The sequence below is a fragment of the Hyperolius riggenbachi genome, chromosome 8 (assembly GCF_040937935.1).
Source record: "Hyperolius riggenbachi isolate aHypRig1 chromosome 8, aHypRig1.pri, whole genome shotgun sequence".
Classification (NCBI taxonomy): domain Eukaryota; kingdom Metazoa; phylum Chordata; class Amphibia; order Anura; family Hyperoliidae; genus Hyperolius; species Hyperolius riggenbachi.
In genome coordinates this window covers 85,334,994-85,358,545 of record NC_090653.1, presented here as the reverse complement: position 1 = coordinate 85,358,545, position 23,552 = coordinate 85,334,994, and the positions used below count along the sequence as shown (strand labels likewise).

Below are 23,552 nucleotides of genomic sequence, written 5' to 3'. Positions count from 1 at the left end.
GGGATAGCCAGAATGCGGAGCCCCTGCCGACTGGGGATTCGCACCCTGAGCTATACCAGCCCGCATGGTCCATGGTATGGGGGGGCTTCGGGGGGGGGGGAGGGGCGGCCAAGCCTTCCCCTCCTCCCCTGAGCCCTTGTCCAATCCTGGGGCACTGGAGGTGGGGGCGACGACTCCCTGGGGGGGGGTTCATGGTGGCATCTGGGAGTCCCCTTTAAGAAGGGGAACCCAGATGCCTGCCCCCCAACCAGGAAGCGCTCCCGCGCTGCACCGAGGGGATTTGTGAGGTGAGGGACCCCCGTTTAGTGGCGCGATAGCAGCGGTTTAGCAGGGGCACACATGCCCCTGCTAACTATGAGGTCTGAAGCGAGATTTATTCTCGCTTCAGACTCTCTTTAAAGGTGGAGTGTGCTGGCCAGAGGCCAGGGCACTATAAGATCATTTCAGCTGGAAAGCTTCCTCCTTTTGGATTCGTATGAGATACAGCAAACTTCTAGCAAACTTCTGCAAACTTTCTACGCTGGATCAAGGGCTGGTAAGTGATTTATTTTTTTACTACAGTAGAATCCCTTTGTATTAAACGTCAAGGAACTTAGCCAATTAGCCTACTATGTCAGAAGTTTACTGTAGCAGAATTGGTCGCACAAAGTATTTTTATACGGCCGCATGGCCAGGACCTGTGGACTGAGTTTACTATAGCCAGCTGATTACTATACCAGAGATATTCTACTATAGTCTGGCATTTAGCAAGCGTTTACCCTGCACCATGTAGCTCATTAAAGAATAAAGTACAGCAGGGAGGCTGGCAGAAGTGTGATGGGGTAGAAAGGGGGAAGGGCAGCTAGATGTCCTTTCTGGATAGAACAAAGCCACAAAGCCATTAAGGCAACAGAATCAGTTGCTTCATTCCTATACAAAGAAGCAGTAACTTGCACCATCTGTCTGTACTCAACTTGATTTATTGCCTTTGGTGAAAGCTATAAGTACAGGAGTGTTACATCATCATTGGTACACCTTGTACATGCTGTGCAGCGGTTGCGGGGGTGGAGATGGGCGCCTTAGGCTCAGGTGGGATCGGCGACAGCCGTTTCGAGTCCTGCTGGTCTCATGGTCACGCTGCATTCCACTAAACATGGCGTCATGCGTACTTCCTGTATATCAAGTAGAGAAACCCTGCCCCTTCCAGAAGCAACGAAGACGTCAGTGTAAGGAGTCAGGGCTGTGGAGTCGGTCCAAAAATCCACCGACTCCGACTCCGACTCCTCAGTTTAGGATTCCACCGACTCCGACTCCTCTAATTTGCATATTACAATTTTGTTGATTAAAAGTATGTAACATGAAATTCGTCTCTTAACTGCCAACGCTTAGGAAATTTACAAGACAACTGAAGTGAGAAGGATATGTAGACTACTATATTTATTCCCTTTAGACTAAAACTAGTCCTTGGTAAGAGTACTTGTAAAAGGTACAAACCGGAACAAAGAACATCTATCAGGCCCTAGGCAATGTAAGTGTGGGTACATGTAAGAATGATGTGCAGGTACTCTGCAGGGGAATGAGGAGATTGTAAACAGACAACACCTCTGTGTTCAATGTGCACAGCATTCTCAGTGGATTCCCTGCAGCTCTGTGGGGAGTGCATATGTAGAGTATAGTACTACTGTGTAACAAAGTAAACCTGAGACAGATGAAATTAAAGTTTTATACATACTTGGGGCCAGGGGAGGACTGACAACTCATGGGGCCCCCGGGCAATAGGAGATTATGGGGCCCCCATACCAGTGTTTCCCACCTTTCACGTTATATTTTTACAGACTAAGATATAATCATTTATTGACAACAGTAAATATGTTATATTGAGATATAGTACACTGACAAAAATCCCTGCGCCGCGCTAAGTGCGGCGCGCCAAAAATGGGTGTGGTCACGCAACAGAATGTGGGCGTGGTCATGGGTGGGGCAAAATATACATGACCTTAGCAGTGGTGTAAAAGGTCTGCCGGGGAAGTCTGAACTCTGCCATAGTGTTTCCCCCAAAAAATAGATGTAATCTGACAGCATTTCACCAAAAATCCATGCAATTTGGCAGAGGTTTCTCCAAAATACAGATAATATGGCAGTCGTTCCCCCAAAATAGACGTTATCTGGCAGCAGCGGTTCCCCCAAATACACATAATTTGGCAGCGGATCACCAAAAATACATGTAGCAGCAGTGGTTCCCCCAAAATACACAGAATCTGGAAGCACCAGTTCCCCCATTATACACAATCTGGCAGCGGTTCCCCAAAAATACACATAATCTGGCAGCTGTTTCTCAAAATACACTTAATCTGAGAGCAGCAGTTCCCCAAAAATAGTTAATCTGGCAGCAGTTCCGCCAATAGGTGCCCCCAGTATAGGTAACCAGGTCAAAAGGTATCCCCAGTGGAAGTATCCAGGTCTATAGGTGTCCCCAGTATAAGTAGCCTAATCTACAGGTGTCCCCAGAATAGATAACCAGGTCTATAGATGTCCCCATTTAAGATAGCCAGGTCTATAGGTGTCTCCTGTATAGATAGCCAGGTCTTTAGGTGTCCCCAGTATATGTAGCCAGGTGTATAGGTGTCCCCAGTATAGCCAGGTCTATAGGTGCCCCCAGTATATGCAGCCAGGTGTATAGGTGCCCCCAGTATATGCAGCCAGGTGTATAGGTGCCCCCAGTATATGCAGTCAGATGTATAGGTCTCCCCAGTATAGCCAGGTGTATAGGTCTCCCCAGTATAGCCAGGTGTATAGGTCTCCCCAGTATATGCAGCCAGGTGTATAGGTGTCCCCAGTATAGCCAGGTTTATAGGTGCCCCCAGTATATGTAGCTAGGTCTATAAGTGCCCCCAGTATATGTAGTCAGGTGTATAAGTGCCCCCAGTATATGCAGCCAGGTGTATAGGTCTCCCCAGTATATGCAGCCAGGTGTATAGGTCTCCCCAGTATATGCAGCCAGGTGTATAGGTGTCCCCAGTATAGCCAGGTTTATAGGTGCCCCCAGTATATGTAGCTAGGTCTATAAGTGCCCCCAGTATATGTAGTCAGGTGTATAAGTGCCCCCAGTATATGCAGCCAGGTGTATAGGTCTCCCCAGTATATGCAGCCAGGTGTATAGGTCTCCCCAGTATAGCCAGGTCTATAGGTGCCCTCAGTATATGTAGCTAGGTCTATAAGTGCCCCCAGTATAAGCAGCCAGGCTTGTAGGTGTCTCCAGGAGGGGAGACAGCCAGTGAAGGAGGGCGATGGGCATAGCAGCGGAGAAGGGGGGAAGTTCCCCCCCCCCTTCTCTCACCTTGGGGCTCCCCTTCCTGGCTGTCCCCTCCGTAATCTGTAATGTGTCGGACAGCTGGAAGCGGCTGACAGCAGGCGGAGACTTACCGCTGTTCAGCCACCGGAGGCATCGCTGATCTGTGTGCAGCTAGTCTGGGCTTCTCAAGCCCACACTAGCTGCACACAGATCAGCGATCCCTCCGGTGGCTGAACAGCGTCTCCGCCCGCTGTCAGCCGCTTCCAGCTGTCCGACACATTACAGATTATGGAGGGGACAGCCAGGAAGGAAGGCCCCAAGGTGAGAGAAGGGGGGGGAACTACCCCCCTTCTCCGCTGCTATGCCCATTGCCCTCCTTCACTGGCTGTCTCCCCTCCTGGTCAGGCTTCTCTGGCGGGCCCCCCCTGACCACGGGCCCTCGGTCCGTGCCCGAGTGCCCTAATGGTCAGTCCGCCCCTGCTTGGGGCTTCCTCCAGCCGCCTTTAGGTTAATCAGTCCCTCGTTGTCCTCCTCCGCCACCTGGATCTTCTGCTATGAGTCCAGGTACTTGAGCCAGTCAGGCGTGGTGCGCATGCACACACTCCGCCGCCAGGAGCATACTACACCTGTGCAGCACTATTGCGCAGGTGCAGAATGTTCCTGGCTGTGGGAGCGGCATGCGGCCGGACAGCGCTGACTGGCTGAATTACCAGGACTCATAGCAGAAGATCCGGGTGGTGAAGGACAGCGAGGGACTGATTAGCCTGAAGGGGGCTGGAGGAGGCCCCAGGTATGTATAAAACTTTACTTTTCATCCGTCTCAGGTACCCTTTAATTTGTAGTCACCAAACCAAATTTTAACAACATATCAAATTATTTGATTTCATCAGCAAAGGGAGTGCATACATTTGCATAAATCCGCATCAATGCAGAATTATTTCCATCTCGTAGACCATCTCTATTAGTGACACAGCTACACATCAGGCTTTATTCTTACAGCATAGATGTTATTTAGTATATATAAGAGATTCCTGTGTACACATCATATATACAGTCACAATCAGATATGTATATCTGACCTTAAAAATACGGGGACTGCTTTATTGAAGCAGCACAAGTAACTAATTTTGATTGGTTTATTTCATTTTTGTGGACTAAGCACAGCTATTACTGTATATATACTGTATATATACATTATTTTTAATGACTATTATCTGAGAAATAGAACATTTTATCATATTTTCTATTTTAATTACAGTTACAAATTCATTAGGAGTCGGAGTCGGAGTCGGTGCATTTTTTCCCGACTCCGACTCCAGGCACCCAAAATTGCCCGACTCCACGACTCCGACTCCACGACTCCGACTCCGACTCCACAGCCCTGTAAGGAGTTCATTGCCCAGGAGGGGAAGGTATCTGGCATCCATAGTGCAGATAAGCGCTCATGTGCACAAACTATGCGACCTATTGGTCGCATATTACAGAAACCTATTCTGCCACTAGATTGCGCTGTCATCTATAACAAACATCAGCAACAATCAAAGGTGCGCAATCGTACATCCAATGGATGTAATGGGGGTGTGCATAATTTAACATTCCCATCTTTCCGTGGTACATAGAGTCGGGTGCCACCTTCTGGCCTAAGAAATGAGTGCATCAGTGCATATAAATTAAATATAACAGCTGGGGCGTATCTGGGTAATATAGCGCCTATGGCAAACACTGAAATTGCGCCCCATATCCATACTGGAGGTTTCCCTTCAGTATGGATATGCAGAGGTGTGTCCACCCCAGTATAGGTAGCCAGAGGTGCCCCCCTCCCAGCACAGGTATTTAGATGACCCCCCCTCCATATAAGTAGCTTCCCCAGTATAGGTTGTTAGAGTTAGCCCCCCAAGTATAAGTAACAAGCGGCATCCCTCAGTATGGTAGTGGAGCATGAGAGAGGAGGGGGCAGAGGAAGGAAGAGACGGCCATGGCGCCTATGGTGCTGTGGCGCCCATGGCATGAGCCACGCCTGCACCCCTCTAGATACGCCTCTGTATAACAGTGAAACACTAAAAACATATGTTACGATGGCTGATAACAGGATAAGCTTAAACCTTACAATTAATCATACGCTATTTTGTCTATGGAAATAGGCTGAATGGCATAAAGGATTGGCATGAACAGAATCAGTTGCTTTATACTGAACAGTGGCAAGCATTCATTTCAGTATAAGGAAAAAGTTTTGAAGCAGAATGAGGCTATTTATTGGCTAATGACTTACTTCTATGCTTCACCTACATTGCTTTACAATCTCATTAAAGGACAACTGTCGCAAAAAACTTAAAATTTAAAACATATATAAACACATACAAATAAGAAGTACATTTCTTCCAGAGTAAAATTAGTTATAAATTACTTCTCTCCTATGTTGTTATCACGTCCAAGGCTTCGGTTGAATGTAATCGTTGATTACATCTTTTACAGGGACCGCCTCGTGTAGGCATCTCCCACACAGTCCCCTCCCTAAACACCTGTCAACCACATCCTAGAAGCTGCAAAAAAGAAACTTAAAAAAAGATGTAATCATCAATTACATTCAACCGAAGCCTCCCACCTGAATGCTAATTTATGCAATTCCTGCTAGATTTGGTATGGCAGGCAAAGGGTGTATGACCGTACACCTGATTGGCTGACTGGCGCCTGCTGACCAGATAAAGGTAGGAATTTGCTTGAACTGGTAGTGAGCAATTGTGTGTACTACGTCATATCAAGTCCACCCCAGGTGGAGGGGTGTTACCCCCTTTTTTCCTCATCTACGGAGAACAACTTCTTAATCCTTGTGAAAAGTTTTCAGTCAAAAAGCATAAAATGTGAGCTGATCGATAGGGAATGGCCTGCGGGGTCCGTTAAAAATGGCGCCAGTTACCGTAGTTAAAAAACGGCGCCCCATAGAGAACCACTATCGCTAGTTATTTTTCGTTTTTTTCCGTTTGGAAAATATCTGCCCGCCGGCTTTAATGTTTAATAGCAAAGCCCCCTTAAAAAGCTAAAAACACCAAATTTGCAGGGAATGTTAGGAAGAAAATTGTGAACAAGAGGAAAAATGTTTTTTCAAAAAGACCTTATAGTTTTTGAGAAAATCGATTTTGAATATTCTTCTTCTGACCGTGGGAAAATTAAACGCCCGCCGACTTTAGCGGTTAATAGCAAAGCCCCTTTAAATGCCAGAAACACCAAATGTGTAGGGAATGTTAAGAAGAAAATTGTGAACAAGAGGAAAATTTTTTTTTCAAAAACACCTTATAGTTTTTGAGAAAATCGATTTTAAATCTTCAAAGAGGAAAATATATCTATTTAAATCGCGTACTGTCATTTCCGCGGCGGAAACAATTCCCGCTGACTTTAGCAGTTAATAGCAAAGTCCCCTTAAATCCCAGCAACACCAAATTTGCAGGATATGTTAAAAAGATACTGGGAAACAATATTTTTTAAAAAAAATTGAAAATGTTTTCTTTTTTAAATTTAAATTTTTGGGTTATGTTTAGAGTGTGGGAATTTTTTTGAAAAAAAATGACGTGGGGTCCCCCCTCCCAAGCCTCTGTAACCCCTTGTCCCCCATGCAGGCTGGGATAGCCAGAATGCGGAGCCCCTGCCGACTGGGGATTCGCACCCTGAGCTATACCAGCCCGCATGGTCCATGGTATGGGGGGGCTTCGGGGGAGGCGGGGGGAGGGGCGGCCAAGCCTTCCCCTCCTCCCCTGAGCCCTTGTCCAATCCTGGGGCACCGGAGGTGGGGGCGACGACTCCCTGGGGGGGGTTCATGGTGGCATCTGGGAGTCCCCTTTAAGAAGGGGAACCCAGATGCCTGCCCCCCTCCCAGGAGAAACGAGTATAGGGGTGCACCCCTTACCCATTTCCACAAAGGGTTAAATGAAATAAAAACGCAACCACGAGAAAAGTATTTTATTATTCTAAATTAACCATAAATACTTACCTGTACCTTTAAAAAAGTTTTCCCACGCCAATATCCACGGTAAACGATCCAACGAACTGTATCCTCTTATGTTGTGATCTTCAATTAAGTTGATTGAAGATTTCCGACGCCTCCCACATAGCAGAGAATGCCTCCTTTTGGACGCATAGCTGCCGGCTCCTGCTGTCTCTCCCCACCTCCTCACCTGTCACTCTCACCTAGCCTGGCACACATGGGTGCGCAGGGTGCCAGGCTAGGTGAGGGTGACAGGTGCAGGCAGGTGGGGAGAGACAGCAGCAAGCCGGCAGCTTCACGTCCTGCTCAGGACGCATTCTCTGCTATACTAACAGTTCTTGAATCATCCGGTTCTTTTTAATGAATCGGTTATTTTTTTTTATGAATTGGCTCATTTTACTTTGAAACTTTAAAATTGATTTTCTCAAAAAGTATAAGGTCTTTTTGAAAAAAAATTGTTTTCCTCTAGTTCCCACTATTCCACTTAACATTCCCAACACTTTTGGTGTTTCTACTATGTAAGGGGACTTTGCTATTAACCGTTAAAGTCGGCGGCCATTAAAGTCTATGGGGCGAATCGAACTTCCGCAAAAGTTTGCCTGGTGCAGGCGAACGCGAACCCCCAAAGTTCGCCTGGAACCGTTCGCCGGCGAACCGTTCGCTACATCTCTACATTTCCCTTCTCAAATATCACTGTGTGTGTCTCATATATGGTATATTTAACTGACATTTTTTATCGTAACAACCATCGATTTATACAGGAAAATCATGACGATTAACAATGTTGCCTAAACTTTCGCACCCCACTGTATATATAGTATATTCTGGTGTATAAGACTACTTTTTAACCCTTGAAAATCTTCTGAAAAGTTGGGGGTCATCTTATACGCCAGGTGTCTTTGATGCCGGGTGATACATGATGCGCATATGGGATATGCTGATGTTTACCCAATGCTGATACGCGATGCGCATACGCGACATGCTGATGATTACAGAGTGCTGGAGATTTGGTGGTCGCCACACATGCTGGAGGGGAGCTCATCGATCATGCTGCAAGGTCTGGGACGCCCAGGGTATGGAAGAAAGAGATTGCACTGTGCCCATAAAACACGCCTCTTCCATTCGTCTGGCCCGCCCTTTCCTGTTACTGATCTCACTGCTGAGGACTGTAGTGAAGTGGCACAGGCAAGCATGTGCGAGATCTGACAGGTGTAGAAGGAGCTGACCAATCCGCTTGTGGAGAGGGAGAGTTGACCAATCCAACCAGTCAATCACCTGTATACTGTTATATACTGGGTACCACATACAGTACAGCACCAGTATCTGTTCATACATAGCAAGACCTGCAAAAGATTCCTGAGGCTTTTAAAACTCCCAGCCTGGTTCATTACTCAAAACCGCAATCATGGGTAAGACTGCCGACCTGACTGCAGTCCAGAAGGCCATCATTGACACCCTCAAGCAAGAGAGTAAGACACAGAAAGAAATTTCTGAACGAATAGGCTGTTCCCAGAGTGCTGTATCAAGGCACCTCAGTGGGAAGTCTGTGAGAAGGAAAAAGTGTGGCAGAAAACGCAGCACAACGAGAAGAGGTGACCGGACCCTGAGGGAGATTCTAGAGAAGGACCGATTCCAGACCTTGGGGGACCTGCGGAAGCAGTGGACTGAGTCTAGAGTAGAAACATCCTGAGCCACTGTGTACAGTTGTGTGCAGGAAATGGGCTACAGGTGCCACATTCCCCAGGTAAAGCCACTTTTGAACCAGAAACAGCAGGTGGAAGCGCCTGACCTGGGCTACAGAGAAGATGCACTGGACTGTTGCTCAGTGGTCCAAAGTACTTTTTTTCGGATGAAAGCAACATTTGCACGTCATTCGAAAATCAAGGTGCCAGAGTCTGGAGGAAGACTGGGGAGAGGGAAATGCCAAAATTCCTGAAGCCCAGTGTCAAGTACAGGTCAGGTGCTTCTGCCGCTGTTTCTGGTTCAAAAGTGGCTTTACCTGGGCAATGTGGCACCTGTAGCCCATTTCCTGTACATGCCTGTACACGGTGACACTGGATGTTTCTACTCCACACTCAGTCCACTGCTTCCGCAGGTCCCCCAAGGTCTGGAATCGGTCCTTCTCCACAATGTTCCTCAGGGTCCGGTCACCTCTTCTCGTTGTGCAGCGTTTTCTGCCACACTTTTTCCTTCTCACAGACTTCCCACTGAGGTGCCTTGATACAGCACTCTGGGAACAGCTTATTCGTTCAGAAATTTCTTTCTGTGTCTTACCCTCTTGCTTGAGGGTGTCAATGATGGCCTTCTGGACATCAGTCAGGTCGGCAGTCTTACCCATGATTGCGGTTTTGAGTAATGAACCAGCCTGGGAGTTTTTAAAAGCCTCAGGAATCTTTTGCAGGTGTTTAGAGTTAATTCGTTGATTCAGATGATTAGGTTAATAGCTCGCTTAGAGAACCTTTTCATGATATGCTAATTTTTTGAGATAGGAATTTTGGGTTTTCATGAGCTGTATGCCAAAATCATCAATATTAAAACAATAAAAGGCTTTGAACTACTTCAGTTGTGTGTAATGAATCTAAAATATATGAAAGTCTAATGTGTATCAGTACATTACAGAAAATAATGAACTATATCACAATATGCTAATTTTTTGAGAAGATCCTGTACACTTCATACACAGCCACACACACTACATACACAGCCGCACACACTACATACACAGCCGCACACACTACATACATAGCCACACACACTACATACACAGCCGCACACACTACATATACAGCCGCACACACTTCATACACAGCCACTCACACTTTATACACAGCCACTCACACTTCATACACATCCACTCACACTACATACACAGCCACCCACACTACATACACAGCCACCCACACTACATACACAGCCGCACACACTTCATACACAGCCACTCACACTACATACACAGCCACCCACACTACATACATAGCCACTCACACTACATACACTTCATACACAGCCACACACACTACATACACAGCCACACACACTACATACACAGCCGCACACACTACATACACAGCCGCACACACTACATACACAGCCGCACACACATACACAGCCACACACACTACATACACAGCCACTCACACTACATACATAGCCACACACAGAGAGACACACAGACACTCACTACACACACTACATACATAGCCACACACACAGAGCGACACACAGACACTCACTACACACACTACATACAGAGAGACACACAGACACTCAGTCACTACACACACTACATACATAGCCACACAAAGAGAGACACACAGACACTCACTACACACACTACATACATAGCCACACACAGAGAGACACACAGACACTCACTACACACACTACATACATAGCCACACACAGAGAGACACACAGACACTCACTACACACACTACATACATAGCCACACACAGAGAGACACACAGACACTCACTACACACACTACATACAGAGCCACACACAGAGAGACACACAGACACTCACTACACACTACATACAGAGAGACACACAGAGAGATGCACAGACACTCACTACACACTACATACACAGCGAAACACACAGACACACACACTACATACACACAGACAGCCAACGCAGCAGCAGACATAACATTTGGCCTCATTTATCACCCTGTCTGCAGGAGATTGCAGAAGAAAGAAGACTCATAACGGATTACCTCGCCATGGGAGTCTAGTATCCTGCTTGCTTGAGGAGGCGGGGCGGGGAGGGGGGCTGATAAGGAAGCATACAGAGGTTGACGAGAAGTATGCCTCCAGGTCCTAGTGCACGCCTCCGCACCAGACAGCAAAAGCCTGCTCCCAATTTGTGTCATACTCGTCCGCTTGCTTGTTAATGCATGCGGGCGGGTGGTGGACCCCTGAGCTGCGGGCCCCCTCTTCCCTCGGGCCCCCCCACCCCCGCATCCCTTGCATGGGCGGTAGGTACGCCCCTGACCATTAATGTTGCTTTCTACCGATGCCGAAAAAGCCTTTGACCGAGTGGACTGGACCTGGATGATGTCAGTACTCAGACATATTAATATGGGACCCAGAATGCTTAAATATGTAAAAGCCTTATACTCTAATCCTTATGCACATATTAGAATTAATGGAACTCTCTCACCATCATTACAGATATCCAATGGCACCCGCCAAGGCTGTCCTTTCTCCCCTCTCATATTCGCCCTGTCCCTGGAGCCTTTCCTGTGCCACGTGCGCAAGAATGCTGATATTGGAGGCCTCAGCAGGGGTGATCTCAGCTGAGGCCTCAGCTGATGATCTCTTATTCTACATTTCCAATCCTCTTATCTCTCTGCCAAATCTAATTAACGAATTTAGACAATTTGGTATACTATCCTTATTCAAGATTAACATAGACATGTGAAGCCCTTAATATAAACCTACCCAGAGATCTCCAACACAATCTAGCCAGGAATTTCCCTTTCAAATGGAACGAACACTACATAACATATTTGGGAACTAAAATTACACCGGACCTCAAGGACATATTTCGTAAGAATTTCCCACCACTGCTAGAAGTTTTGGCAGCAGACCTTAAAAAGTGTCAAATCACATTTCTCTTGGTTAGGGCGGGTGGCGATAATAAAAATGAATCTGATGCCGCGTCTCATATATCTGTTCCAGGCTCTCCCCATACAAATTCCAAATTCCTTCTTAAGGAAGACTCAGATGAACTTTAATAGATACATCTGGAAAAGCAAACCCCCTCGTATTCAAAGGAGGATTCTTTTCAGACCTAAAAACGCAGGAGGCTTGGCTCTACCTAATGTACAAAATTATTACTACGCAGCAGTTCTCACTAGGCTGGTCGACTAGCACAGACATGCGGAGGCCAAACAATGGGTTGGAATTGAGCAGTTTGTGACGCTGTATCCCTTGATAAACTTGCCTTGTTTGTCAATTAACCAAAAGAGGGAGTGGTCTGGATTAAACCTGGTCAACAACACCCTGAGAGTGTTCTCTAAAGTACGCTCTGCTACCACCATGTCTCCATGGCCGTCCCCTCTGATACCTATCTGGGACAACCCAGATTTTATGCCTGGCTGTGAACCAGGTTTCCTGAGAAACTGGAAAGCCTCTGGTCTTACTAAAGCCCATGATATGTTCTACTTAAATAACTGGGCTTCCCTGACTGAACTAAGAAATAGATTTCGAAAACCCGAACTTAGATTGGTGGGGGTCATTGCAAATTAAACACTTCCTTCAATCCGCTAATATATCTCCTGCTTCACTACGCGTCCATACTGAGTTTGAGAATGTGTGGACCCCTTGAAGAAGACTCTATCTTTGATATACGGATTACTCTCAGATCAGGATGTAGACTTCTTGCCTTTTTTCACGGCTTGGGAAACAGACTTAGGGGTCACGTTCACTGCTGCTCAAAAAACCTCAATGTGCATCTATGCACATGAGACATCTTCACCAACACGTATTCAGGAAATTAACTATAAAATTCTAGCACGGTGGTATTACAATCCCATTAAATTAGCTCACATTTTCCCAGACAGAGTGTAATGGATTGTGGAGATGCCGCCGCATGGTCTGGCAGCGGGGCGGCTGTCTACGCGTTCAGACCTGCGGTTTCCGCACAGCAGCATGCGTCTGGTTTGCCTGGGCCTTCTAGTGCACACAGATGGAGAGCTACGCGCGCGCTAGTAGGCAAGCCCTTTATGCCAGTAGGAGAGGGATCAGCTGATCAGGTCGATCAGCTGATCCCAGCGCGGTTACTGATTGGCTGAGTGGCGCAGGGCGGCGCGGAGGAGCGCTGCAGTATATATAGATCTTGCTGGTCAGTCTCTGGTTGTCTGCCGTTGCGAATACTTACATGTGAGCACTCAGACCTCAGTCAGATCCCACAGTGTGTTAGAACCAGGTGGACCTGGGAATTCACACTTAGCCAGATTACTGCTGTGTTATACTTTAGACCAGTTTCGTGGGTGTTGAGACCAAGGACCTCACACCCAAGCTTAGGATCACTGTGTCATTGCTGAGTTATTCTCTAGACTAGTTCCTGGGTGTCGAGACCAAGGATCTCATACCTCAGACTAGGACTGTGCTTTATATCTGTTATGACTATTTGCTCTGTCGACCTCTCTCTTGCTTTCTGATTCGGTACCTCTGCATATCTGCCTACCTGCTGTTGCCAAACCCTGCCTGTACCCGGTTACCGAATCAGCCTTCTGTCTCTGTACCTTATCTGCTCGTGTGTTGCCGACCTGGCCTGCCCGACCCTCCAGGCTGTCACTCATCCCTTGAGTGCTCAGTCTATCTGTACTAGCGGTGACACTATTCCACCAAGTGTCAGTTAGCTATTAGGTCTCCTGTTCCTCAGAGAGTCCGGCCTGCTAGCAGCCAGTGGCCTCTACTCCTCTGGAGTCCCCTGGCTGCAGTACAATCTATTATCTGATCACCAAGTATCACTGGTTGCCAGGTTCTCTCTATTCCCTCTCTCTTGGAGATAGTCCCTGCACAGCCGAGGGCCACCTGCCCCTCAGGTGGTTCCTGGCCGAGCTGCCTGTGTCTCCCGCCTCACGGGAGATAGCCTACAGTTACACCAAACACTTACACTTCATTAGGTGTCCAGAGGTTAGTCATACTTGTATTATTGATGATGATTCTGCAGATCATCCATGATCAAGTATACATCTGTATTATTGATGATTCTGCAGATCATCAATAATCAGATTCTCTCTGTGTGCTGACACTAATCGTTACACAGAGACTCTAGATGTAACGCCTCTGAAGGTTCTCTGATACACATCCTTTGGGAATGTCCCAACATCAACATTTTTAGGGAAAAAATTGAAATCATCCTAAAAGAGCTGTCCGATAGAGATATTCCGTTCACCCCACAATTCTACCTCCTTAATCTCAACAACTGGAGAATGTGGTCTTATAAGGGGTCCGTGGTGAGACACATTTTAAATGCGGCCAAAACCCTAATTCTCAGATGTTGGGGAACCATTTGCATACCATCTGTTGCAGATATCACTTGAGAACTAGATTTAATCTATGATATGGAAAATAATGTATATTCTATACAGAATAGATCTGAAAAGTTTACCAAGATCTGGAGGATTTGGCTGATATATAGACACTCCTTAGAGTTTAAACAAAAATAGGAAGCAGACTGATAGACAACTCAGACCCTAAACCAGGCTCCTCTTTCTCTCGGTTCCTTTGACATTGTCTATTACTATGTCCTAAAAAATAAGCAAGCCATACCTTTGCAATTAACACCCTTGAAACTTCCCTGTTTATATATTATTGTTATAAGTTGATACTACTTCTTATAAAAAGAAAATATAAGAAAACGTAGAGGTAGACAGTGAGCAATTCTTACAGAGGTATGTTTTATTTTCTGAAACTTTTATTCTTAAACACTGCAATGCCTCATATGATCCAATGCCTTTCCTTTATGCTCCTCATGAGATTGTATAAATTCAGTAAGAACGGTCATTTCCAATGTATGAACATTAAGCCTTTTTGCCATAGTATGCATTACCATCTTTCTGTTTCATTGTTTATCTCAAAATAAAAGAATTTGAAAAAGAAATAGTCTCTAGGCTATCATGGCGTATCATAACCATTCCGAACAGGTCCTAAACCACGGCTATTGGCTCTAAGTGTGGTGACGTCACCCCCCGGACTCTGCGTGCTGTTACGCTTGCCGAAGCGGAAGTCCGTGTGTAGCCTAGAACGGAGCGATCCTGCAGCGAGTTGCCGGCCGGGACTCAAGCGGATCTTGGAAGTGGAAACATCTGAAGACGTGTGAACCCTTCTCTGTCCCCCTTCTCTTGTGAAAGGAGTAAGCAATCGATACTAACCAGTGTGAGAACTGTAAGTTAGCTGCTGTGGCAGCAGAAGAATCTATATTTACAAATTCACGAGGAGGAACTTGTTTTTATTTACAATGAACGTGGAAACACTATTTTTGCATATGATCTGAACTAAAAGCCGTACATTTGTTTTTAATACTTTTGAGAAAGCATTTACAGTGATTGGAGCAGAAACAGTTTTGAGTAATAAGCACGTGCAGGGATTTTTTATGCATGCATATGGTTTTTTGCTGGTTGAGGAATCCAGGCAGTCGTTCCTGTGACTTTTTTGACGCGTCTGGGTTTTTCTGCTGGAACAAGGCTAGTTCTACTATATGTGTGGTTTTACTTGATTGTGAGTTTTATTAAATAGTGCATTTGAATTTATATGCAGTGGCGCATGAGTTTTATTGTACAGGTCCTAAACCATTCCAGAATAAAAATAGCCAGAGCCATATCCAAGTTTACTTGCAAGGCTGGGGGTATAGCTGTGAGACATACCTTACTTGAGAAATCTGCATAGCATTTTAAGAAAGCTAGGGTGCACCTCAATGATTTAGGCAATGATGTTTTTGTTTTGGGCTGAGAGAGGCTCTCGAGGCAGTGTTCTGCATTTGGGCGGGCATTAGTCCTTGAGTGGGGCAAGTACTGTGGTGGGTCCTTGACAATGCCATCTCTTAGGACATCAAGAAAAAGAAGTACCCACCCAGCTGGCATAATGAATCGATGCATAATGTGATGAATATATAATGATTATAGTCCCTCCCTCCCCCCGCCAGCCTATCAGCGCAATCGGCTGTCATAGGCTTCAGCCTATGACAGTGGGTCACTTCCCTGTCGCCCAGGGGGACAGCTGTGTCACACGGCTGTCCCCAGTACAGCACTGCCATAGTTCACAGCACTGTACAGTGATAAAAACGATGGTTTTGGCATCTAACAGTCTCCGAACGGCTATCGCCGCTGGGAGACTGATGACGGAGCAGAGCTCCGTCATCCAAGGGGAGATGAGCGCATCGGTACACATGATCTCCTGCAAAACATGCCCTGAGGACTGCACGCCAATCAGCGTTAGGCGGTCCTAGGGCTGCCACCGCATCCACAACAATTGCCGTGGAGCAGTCCTATAGGGTTAAACTCCAATTGAATGTCATAGCTTCATTTACAGTAGATGGTAAGGTTGGCTTGTATGGGACCTATCCTGGTCAAGTAATCTGAGAGCTGAGCACAGGCTAGGTGAAAAGGGGCGTGACCGGGTGGTTGCAGAGCTGGACTGACCAGGAACAATAGGTTTCCCCAGGTGCGAATTGAAGGTGGAGTGTGCTGGCCAGAGGCCAGGGCACAATAACAATATGTTTAAGCTGGAAAGCTTCCTCCTTTTGGATCCATATGAGATACAACAAACTTCCCCCACCCACCTGCCCTTTTGCTGCTTGCTAAAGGATAGCAAGTGACAGCTTGGGTGTTGGGAACGCAACCTAACAGAGCAGTTTTAGTTGTATCTTTACAGATTAATCACAGTTGGAGGTGGGTCCTTGACAATGCGGTCTCTTAGGACATCGAGAAAAAGACGTACCCACCGAGCTGTCATAATAAATTAATGCATAATGTGATGAATATATAATGAAAACTTGCAGTATAATGGATAATATCAATCAGGACCGTGCAGAGGATCCTCAGGAGGGGGGTGGTGCTCAAATTTGAAAAAGGGGACATAATCGATCCATTTTGCTAAATCGTGTATGTAATACACCCTCTCCAGAAAACATTAGGCAGTCTTAAGCACCCCCCCCCTCCCCCCCCCCCCCGCACACACACCTTTATAGCAGTATAAGGCAAACTTTGTGTCTCCTTCCAACCAAGTCTTTTGGCGCCACCACCCTCAATGCAGCAGTCATAGGTGCCCACTATTAGAGTAGGCACAGCAGTCATAGGTGCCCAATATTAGAGTGGGCACAGTGGTGCCTGATGTAGGCATAGACTCACCTTTCAGTACTGGGACATCTGTCCCTCTTGATCAGCACCCAAGCTTCTTTTTAGGCAAAGAAGAAGTGGTTGCTAAGCATTAGTAGGTGCAAACCTGCAGTAAGTGGGTGCCTAGGTGCAGTGGGTGGTAAGATGCAAAGGTCCAGTTTGTGCTAAGTTACAGTGGGTGCTGAGGTGCCAAAGTACAGTCTGTGTCATGCTGCTGTGGGTACCAAGGTCCAGTTTGTATTGCGTGTTTATTTGCAGTGGGTGCTATGCAGTATTGGGTGCTGAATGAGTAGCAGATGGTGATAAACAATAGTGGGTGCCATGTGAGTGCTAATTGGTACAGGGAGCCATGTGAGTGCTGGACATGAGTGAGTAGGAAGGGCCATGTGTGGTCTGGATGTGTGCCCTGGGGGAGTACTGAGTCTCATATGGTTTCGGACCAAGTGTGGGTACTGGGTGCTATTTGGGTGCTGGCAATGGACAGGTACTAGGTGCATATAATGGCTTGGGAACTTGGTGCTGTGTGAGTACTGTGCCATGTGGGTGTTGATTATGGGGGTATAGGGTCTCATGTGGGTCCTAGGTGCAACTACTGTGTTCCATGTGGGTACTGGGAGTGAGTACATGGTGCCATATGGGTGATGGATGTTGGCTAGTGAGGTATTTGTTGTCATGTGGGTGCTAAATGCAGATGCTGGGTGCCATGTGGGTTCTGGGTGCTGGCACATGATGTCATGTGGATTCTGGCTGTATAGGTGGGTATCAAGCATCACATAGGTGTTGATTGCAGGTACTCAGTCCCTTGTGAGTTCTGGGTGCAGGTACTGGATGTCATGTGAGTGCTTGGTGTGGGTGCAGGGCACCAAGTGGAGGCTTAGTAGTGCAACTGGAACTACTGTAGATGAAACATGTGGGTGCAGTGGAAACATGTGAGTGTATAGTGGGGGTTACTGGTTGAGTGTAATGTGGGTGCTGAATATTGGTGGCATTGCTGTGGGTGCAGAAGGTGGGAGGTCACTGTGGGTACTGATATGAATGGCATAGTTGCTTCTAGGGGAGGCAGAGGTCAGTGTGGTTGCTGGGGGAGGTAGAGGACCGTGTTGGTGCTGGGGGAAGGGTAGGTCACTGTGGATTGCTGGGGGGTGGGGGGTAAGTAACTGTGGGTGCTGTGGAAGGTAGAGGTCAGTATGGGTGCTGGAGGAAAGGGAGGTCACTGTGGGTCTTTTGGAAGAGGTCACTGTGGGTCTTGGGTGAGGTAGAGGTCATTGTGGGTGCTGCTGTGAATGGCATAGTTGCTGCTAGGGGAGGTAGAGGTCGGTTTGGTTGCTGAATGAGGTAGTGGTCAGTGTGGGTGCTGAGGAAGGATAAGTCACTGTGGGTGCTGTGGAAGGTAGAAGTCAGTATGGGTGCTGAAGGAAGGGGAGGTCACTGTGGGTGCTGGGAGAAGTCATTGTGGATGCTGGGTGTTGGGAGAGGTTACTGTGGGTGCAGCGTCTGCGATGTGAGGTCCCTGTGGGTGCTGCATGGGACAGGAGGGTAGCCACTAGGGGAGGGAAAGATCACTGTGGGTGCTGGGGAAGCGATAGGTCAGTGTGGGTGCTGGGATAGGCAGGATCACTTCTAGAGCTGGGGAGGGAGAGGTGATTGTGGGTGCTGGGGGCGGGGAGGGAAAGGTCACTGTGGGTGCTAGGGGGAGGAAGAGGTCACTGTGGGTGCTAGGTGGAGGGAGAGGTCATTGTGGGTGCTGGGGGAGGGAGAGGTCAGTATGGGTCCTAGGTGGAGGAAGAGGTCACTGTGGGTGCTACGTGGACAGAGAGGTCGCTGTGGGTGCTAGGTGGATGTAGATAGAGGTCACTGTGGGTGCTGGGGGAGGGATAGGTCAGTGTGGGTCCTAGGTGGAGGGAGAGGTCAGTATGGGTCCTAGGTGGAGGGAGAGGTCAGTATGGGTCCTAGGTGGAGGGAGAGGTCAGTATGGGTCCTAGGTGGAGGGAGAGGTCACTGTGGTTGCTAGGTGGGGGGAGAGGTCAGTGTGGCTGCTGGGGGAGGGAGAGGCCTCTTCACTTGAAAGTGTCCCTGGTGAAGCGGAGATTCCCGTGGGTGGGCGGGGCTTATCACAACTGGGGGCAGAGCTTCTTTTGCGTGGCCAGAGGGGCTGTTTTTGAAGGTTTTAAAAAGGAGGTAGCCTGGGAACCCAAAGCACCCCCCTCTGCACGTGTCTGATATCAATAATGGACTGAGTGGTATAATGGTATAATGTTATAATGAAAGCCGAAGGCTGGTGGCTGGTATGTAAGGGCATTGTCAAAGGACCGGCAGAGCGAAGGTGCGCCCCATCCTCTTTTTATTAAAATGATCTGAAACTGACATAACATTCAATAAAAATGTGTTTTCCTACTTTGTGTTACTCATATAGTTTTTTCATATTTGCTTTTGTGCACAAGTAATATTGTCTGTTTACAAACTACAAGTTTCCAAAGTGTACTTTATCTTGCCCTGAAAGCTGACACTGCGTTGTATTTTTTTTCTATTATAACTGCTTTTTATTATCAATATTACATCCCCCTTTTTTTCAGTAAATAATCCCTAGTTACCTTGTTTTTCCTATTTAAATTAACCCCTGACCTCCCACACTCCCTCATAACTGGCAAACATTTTTTTTTAAATAAAAAAATTACAAAAAAAACAAAAAACAAAAAAAACATAAATAGTTACCTTAGGATCTGAACTTTGTTAATATGTACGTCAATAGGGTATATTACTATAACTTTATAAATTATGGGCTTGTAATCAGGGATGGACGCAAAACTGAAAAATGCACCTTTATTTCCAAATGAAATATTGGCTCCATACATTGTACTAGGGAAAATTTTTAAACATTGCAATAACAGGGACAAATGGGCAAATAAAATATATCAGTTTTAATTCCAGTAGCATGTATTATTTTAAAACTATAATGGCCGCAAATTGAGAAATAATTATTTTTTTTCCATTTTTTTTCTTCTTTTTCCTGATAAAACATTTTTAGAATAAAATAACTCTTAGCAAAACGTACCTCCCAAAGATAGCCTCATTGGTGGTGAAAAAAACAAGATATAGATTGTTTTGTTATGATATGTAGTAATAAAGTTATAGGTGAATGAATGGAAGGAGCGCTGACAGGTGAAAGTTGCTCTGGTTTTTTAAGGGGAAAAACCCTTTGAGGTGAAGTGGTTAACAAGTAAAAAAAAAGATACTGTTATCTCCAGTATGGATGTCGATTTGAAGCTGAATAGCAGGACAAAGTGCTTTGTTTAACCATTTCAGTGATGTTCTACTAGAATTTTTTTCAGGGATAGTAGCTTTAACCTGCTGGGCGGTCTGAACGAGCTCAGCTCGTCCAGTACCGCCGGAGCCTGCCGCTCAGGCCCTGCTGGCCCGATTTGGCTCAAATAAAAAGCAGCACACGCAGCCGGCACTTTGCCAGCCGCGTGTGCTGCCTGATCGCCGCCGCTCTGCGGCGATCCGCCGCGAGCAGCGGCGAAAGAGGGTCCCCCCAGCCGCCTGAGCCCAGCGCAGCCGGAACAAAAAGTTCCGGCCAGCGCTAAGGGCTGGATCGGAGGCGGCTGACGTCAGGACAGGACGTCGGCTGACGTCGATGACGTCACTCCGCTCGTCGCTATGGCGACGATGTAAGCAAAACAAGGAAGGCCGCTCATTGCGGCCTTCCTTGTTTATTCTGGGCGCCGGAGGCGATCGAAAGAACGCCTCCGGAGCGCCCTCTAGTGGGCTTTCATGCAGCCAACTTTCAGTTGGCTGCATGAAATAGTTTTTTTTTTATTAAAAAAAAACCCTCCCGCAGCCTCCCTGGCGATCTTAATAGAACGCCAGGCAGGTTAAAGCTGTAAGAAATCTTTTAGAGCTAAGTAGCAAAAAATCTTTTAGAGTTAAGTAGAAATGCTAACTTTCAGACCACTTTAAGTGTGTTTTGTTTTATGTTGTATAATGGTTTGATATTATTATTATGTTTATTATTATTATGATATTGTAATAAAGCTGTGGCCTGAGTGTCATAGCTTCATTTACAGTAGATACTAGATGGAAAGGTCGACTCATGTGGGCCCTACCCTGGTCATGTACAATGACCTATATGCCTGCTACTCCAATCCTTCACACACAATGGGCTCTATTCACAATCACACATGAGGTAAGAGATTTTTTACCGCTATATTAGGGCCCTTTTCCACTAGCAATCGCTAGTGTTCGCGCTGAACGCTAGCGATTGCGATTCAGCAAAAGTGCTAAATTTTGCGGCGATTACCCGACGTTTGCGATCGCAATTTTGCAATGCTATGCACTGCATAGCAAAATCGCGGCAATAATCATTCCGTGGCGCGATCGCGATTCAGTAAAAAACGAATCGCGGTAGTGGAAATGGCCTACCGCGATTCCTATGTTAAAAAGCAAACCGTAGCGATTTGAAAATCACTAGTGGTTTGCATTTTTGCGATTCAGCCATCGCAAACGCTGTAGTGGAAAAGAGGCCTTACCGCCAGTGATAATTTCCGTATTTTTTCCACATTCACTAAAAATGTTCCGCATGTTTCCCGCATGCGGGAACAATGCGTAAAATTTTTTGGGGAAACATGCGTAATTACATTGTAAACATGCGGAGACCATGCGGGAAAAAAAGTGGCATAGCAAAGGTCCAGCAAACACGGCATTCAAGGCTCCAGACTCCATTTAAGTCAATTGGAAGAGAAATATATCACCAAGTACTAGTAGGTGATAAAAAAATTGGTAGTTAAGTCAGAAATAAGGCGCAAAAGATCAGTATCTGCAAAAGATCTGTTCCTGCAAATGATCCATTTCTGCAAAATGCATTCATAGTCTATGAGATCTGCAGATCCTCATACACACCTTGTTTAACAGACTTCATCTGCAGATCAGACAATCATCTGCAGATCTGAAAATCCATCCTGGTGGATCTGATCTGCAGATGAATGTCTGTTAAACAAGGTGTGTATGAGGATCTGCAGATATCATAGACTATGAATGCATTTTGCAGGAACAGATCTTTTGCAGATACTGATCTTTTGCAGATACTGATCTTTTGAATGTGTACAGCATCTTTGTGTGCAGCATCTTGCAAAGATTTCTGTCTAATGGGGAGTTCAGCTCCATAGAATAGACTGTGTAGGTGTGGCTCTCATACTACATGGAAGGGGGTACAATTGGTCTGTGATCTTTCATTTTCCAAAGACTATGGTCTGATGTGTGTATGAGTCCCTGATTTGTTAGTCATGATCTGCTAAAGCAGGATGTGATCAAAGCAATCAGAGCTTTGCTAAAGCTATCAGCTGATCAAATTACATGCTTCACCGTGAGTTCTTCTAGACATGGTCATCATTATTTCTGATTGAAGTCTAACTGCTGGAATAGCCACATGCTTGTTTCAGGTGTGTGACTATGCACCTGCCAACATATTATGCAGTGCTGCACATTAGATACATGAGTTAACATACAAAGGGCGCTTTTAACAATAAGTAGTTTCAAAAAAAAAAAATAATTTGGAGATAAAATAGCACTTTTTTTTTCCAAATTCACAAAACATTTCTCCCATGAGGCAGAAGTTTGGTAATTTACCGAACAAACTGCCTCAATTCACTAAGTTTCACTTAGGCAGGCAGGCAGGCAGGCAGGCAGGCAGGCAGGCAGGCAGGCAGGGAGCTGCGTGTGTTACTCTGAGGTTTTCCAGACTGTGCTTCTCAGTTATCCCTTTAGATGTGCTGCAGCCACCAGGGAGAGCTCTTCTATGTGCTAAAATACAAATATGCACATCTAAAGGGATGCAGAGATGCAGGCAGAGTTGTAGCTTGTCTGCATTGATACACTGAAAGTCCCACCAGCATCCCTATCGCATCCAATCAGCGTGAGAAGCAGGCTGTGTGGCTCTCCCTATTGGCTGCCTGGTTCTCCCCAGAGGCTATCTGTCAAGTTACCTTACAGATACAGCATGGGAAGAGCAGGTTATTGGCTGCTGTGGGCTCTACCACCGAACACTTTTGGCCGGTAAGTGACAAGCGGAAATCTTTGTGAATTAACATTTCTTGCCATTTCCTGACATAATTACCACATAAGTCAGTACTTTACCTCACTAGTCAGCAACTGTGATTTTTTTTTTTGTGCGGTAACTAGTTTAGTGAATTGCAACTTGGGAAGGTGATCAGAAAAAATCATCTGTTTTGAGCATTACCGAATGCAGAAATGCTTTGTGAATAGAGCCTAAGATAGGAAATACAAAGAAATTGTATATAAGACATGCACACCATGAAGTAAATTTCAAAAAACCAATATGTTTGTATTGAGACAAATAGGTCACAAAACGGTACTTATCCGTTTGCCGGGCGCATCCGGCAGGTGGTGCTAATTACTATTGCCCCTACAGGCCGACATGGATTGTAGGGAAAGATGTAACT

General features: G+C 46.2%; 2 protein-coding genes across 5 annotated transcripts in view; one reads left to right on the top strand and one right to left on the bottom strand.

The window, feature by feature from the left end:
* The window catches only part of LOC137529004 (cytochrome P450 2G1-like), an 86,779-nt gene extending 75,790 nt beyond the window's left edge, over window positions 1-10,989 (bottom strand). For all 4 annotated transcript variants that reach the window (XR_011023542.1, XR_011023543.1, XR_011023544.1 and 1 more), the window contains exon 1: window positions 10,966-10,989. Coding sequence is in view for 1 of the 4 variants with exons in the window: in XM_068250861.1 (XP_068106962.1) it covers window positions 10,966-10,973 (8 nt within the window). In the remaining 3 variants the exon portion in view is untranslated. The remainder of the gene's footprint in view (window positions 1-10,965) is intronic.
* Window positions 1-23,552, top strand: part of LOC137529005 (cytochrome P450 2C8-like) — a 190,139-nt gene that overhangs the window by 89,495 nt on the left and 77,092 nt on the right. The window lies entirely within an intron of this gene.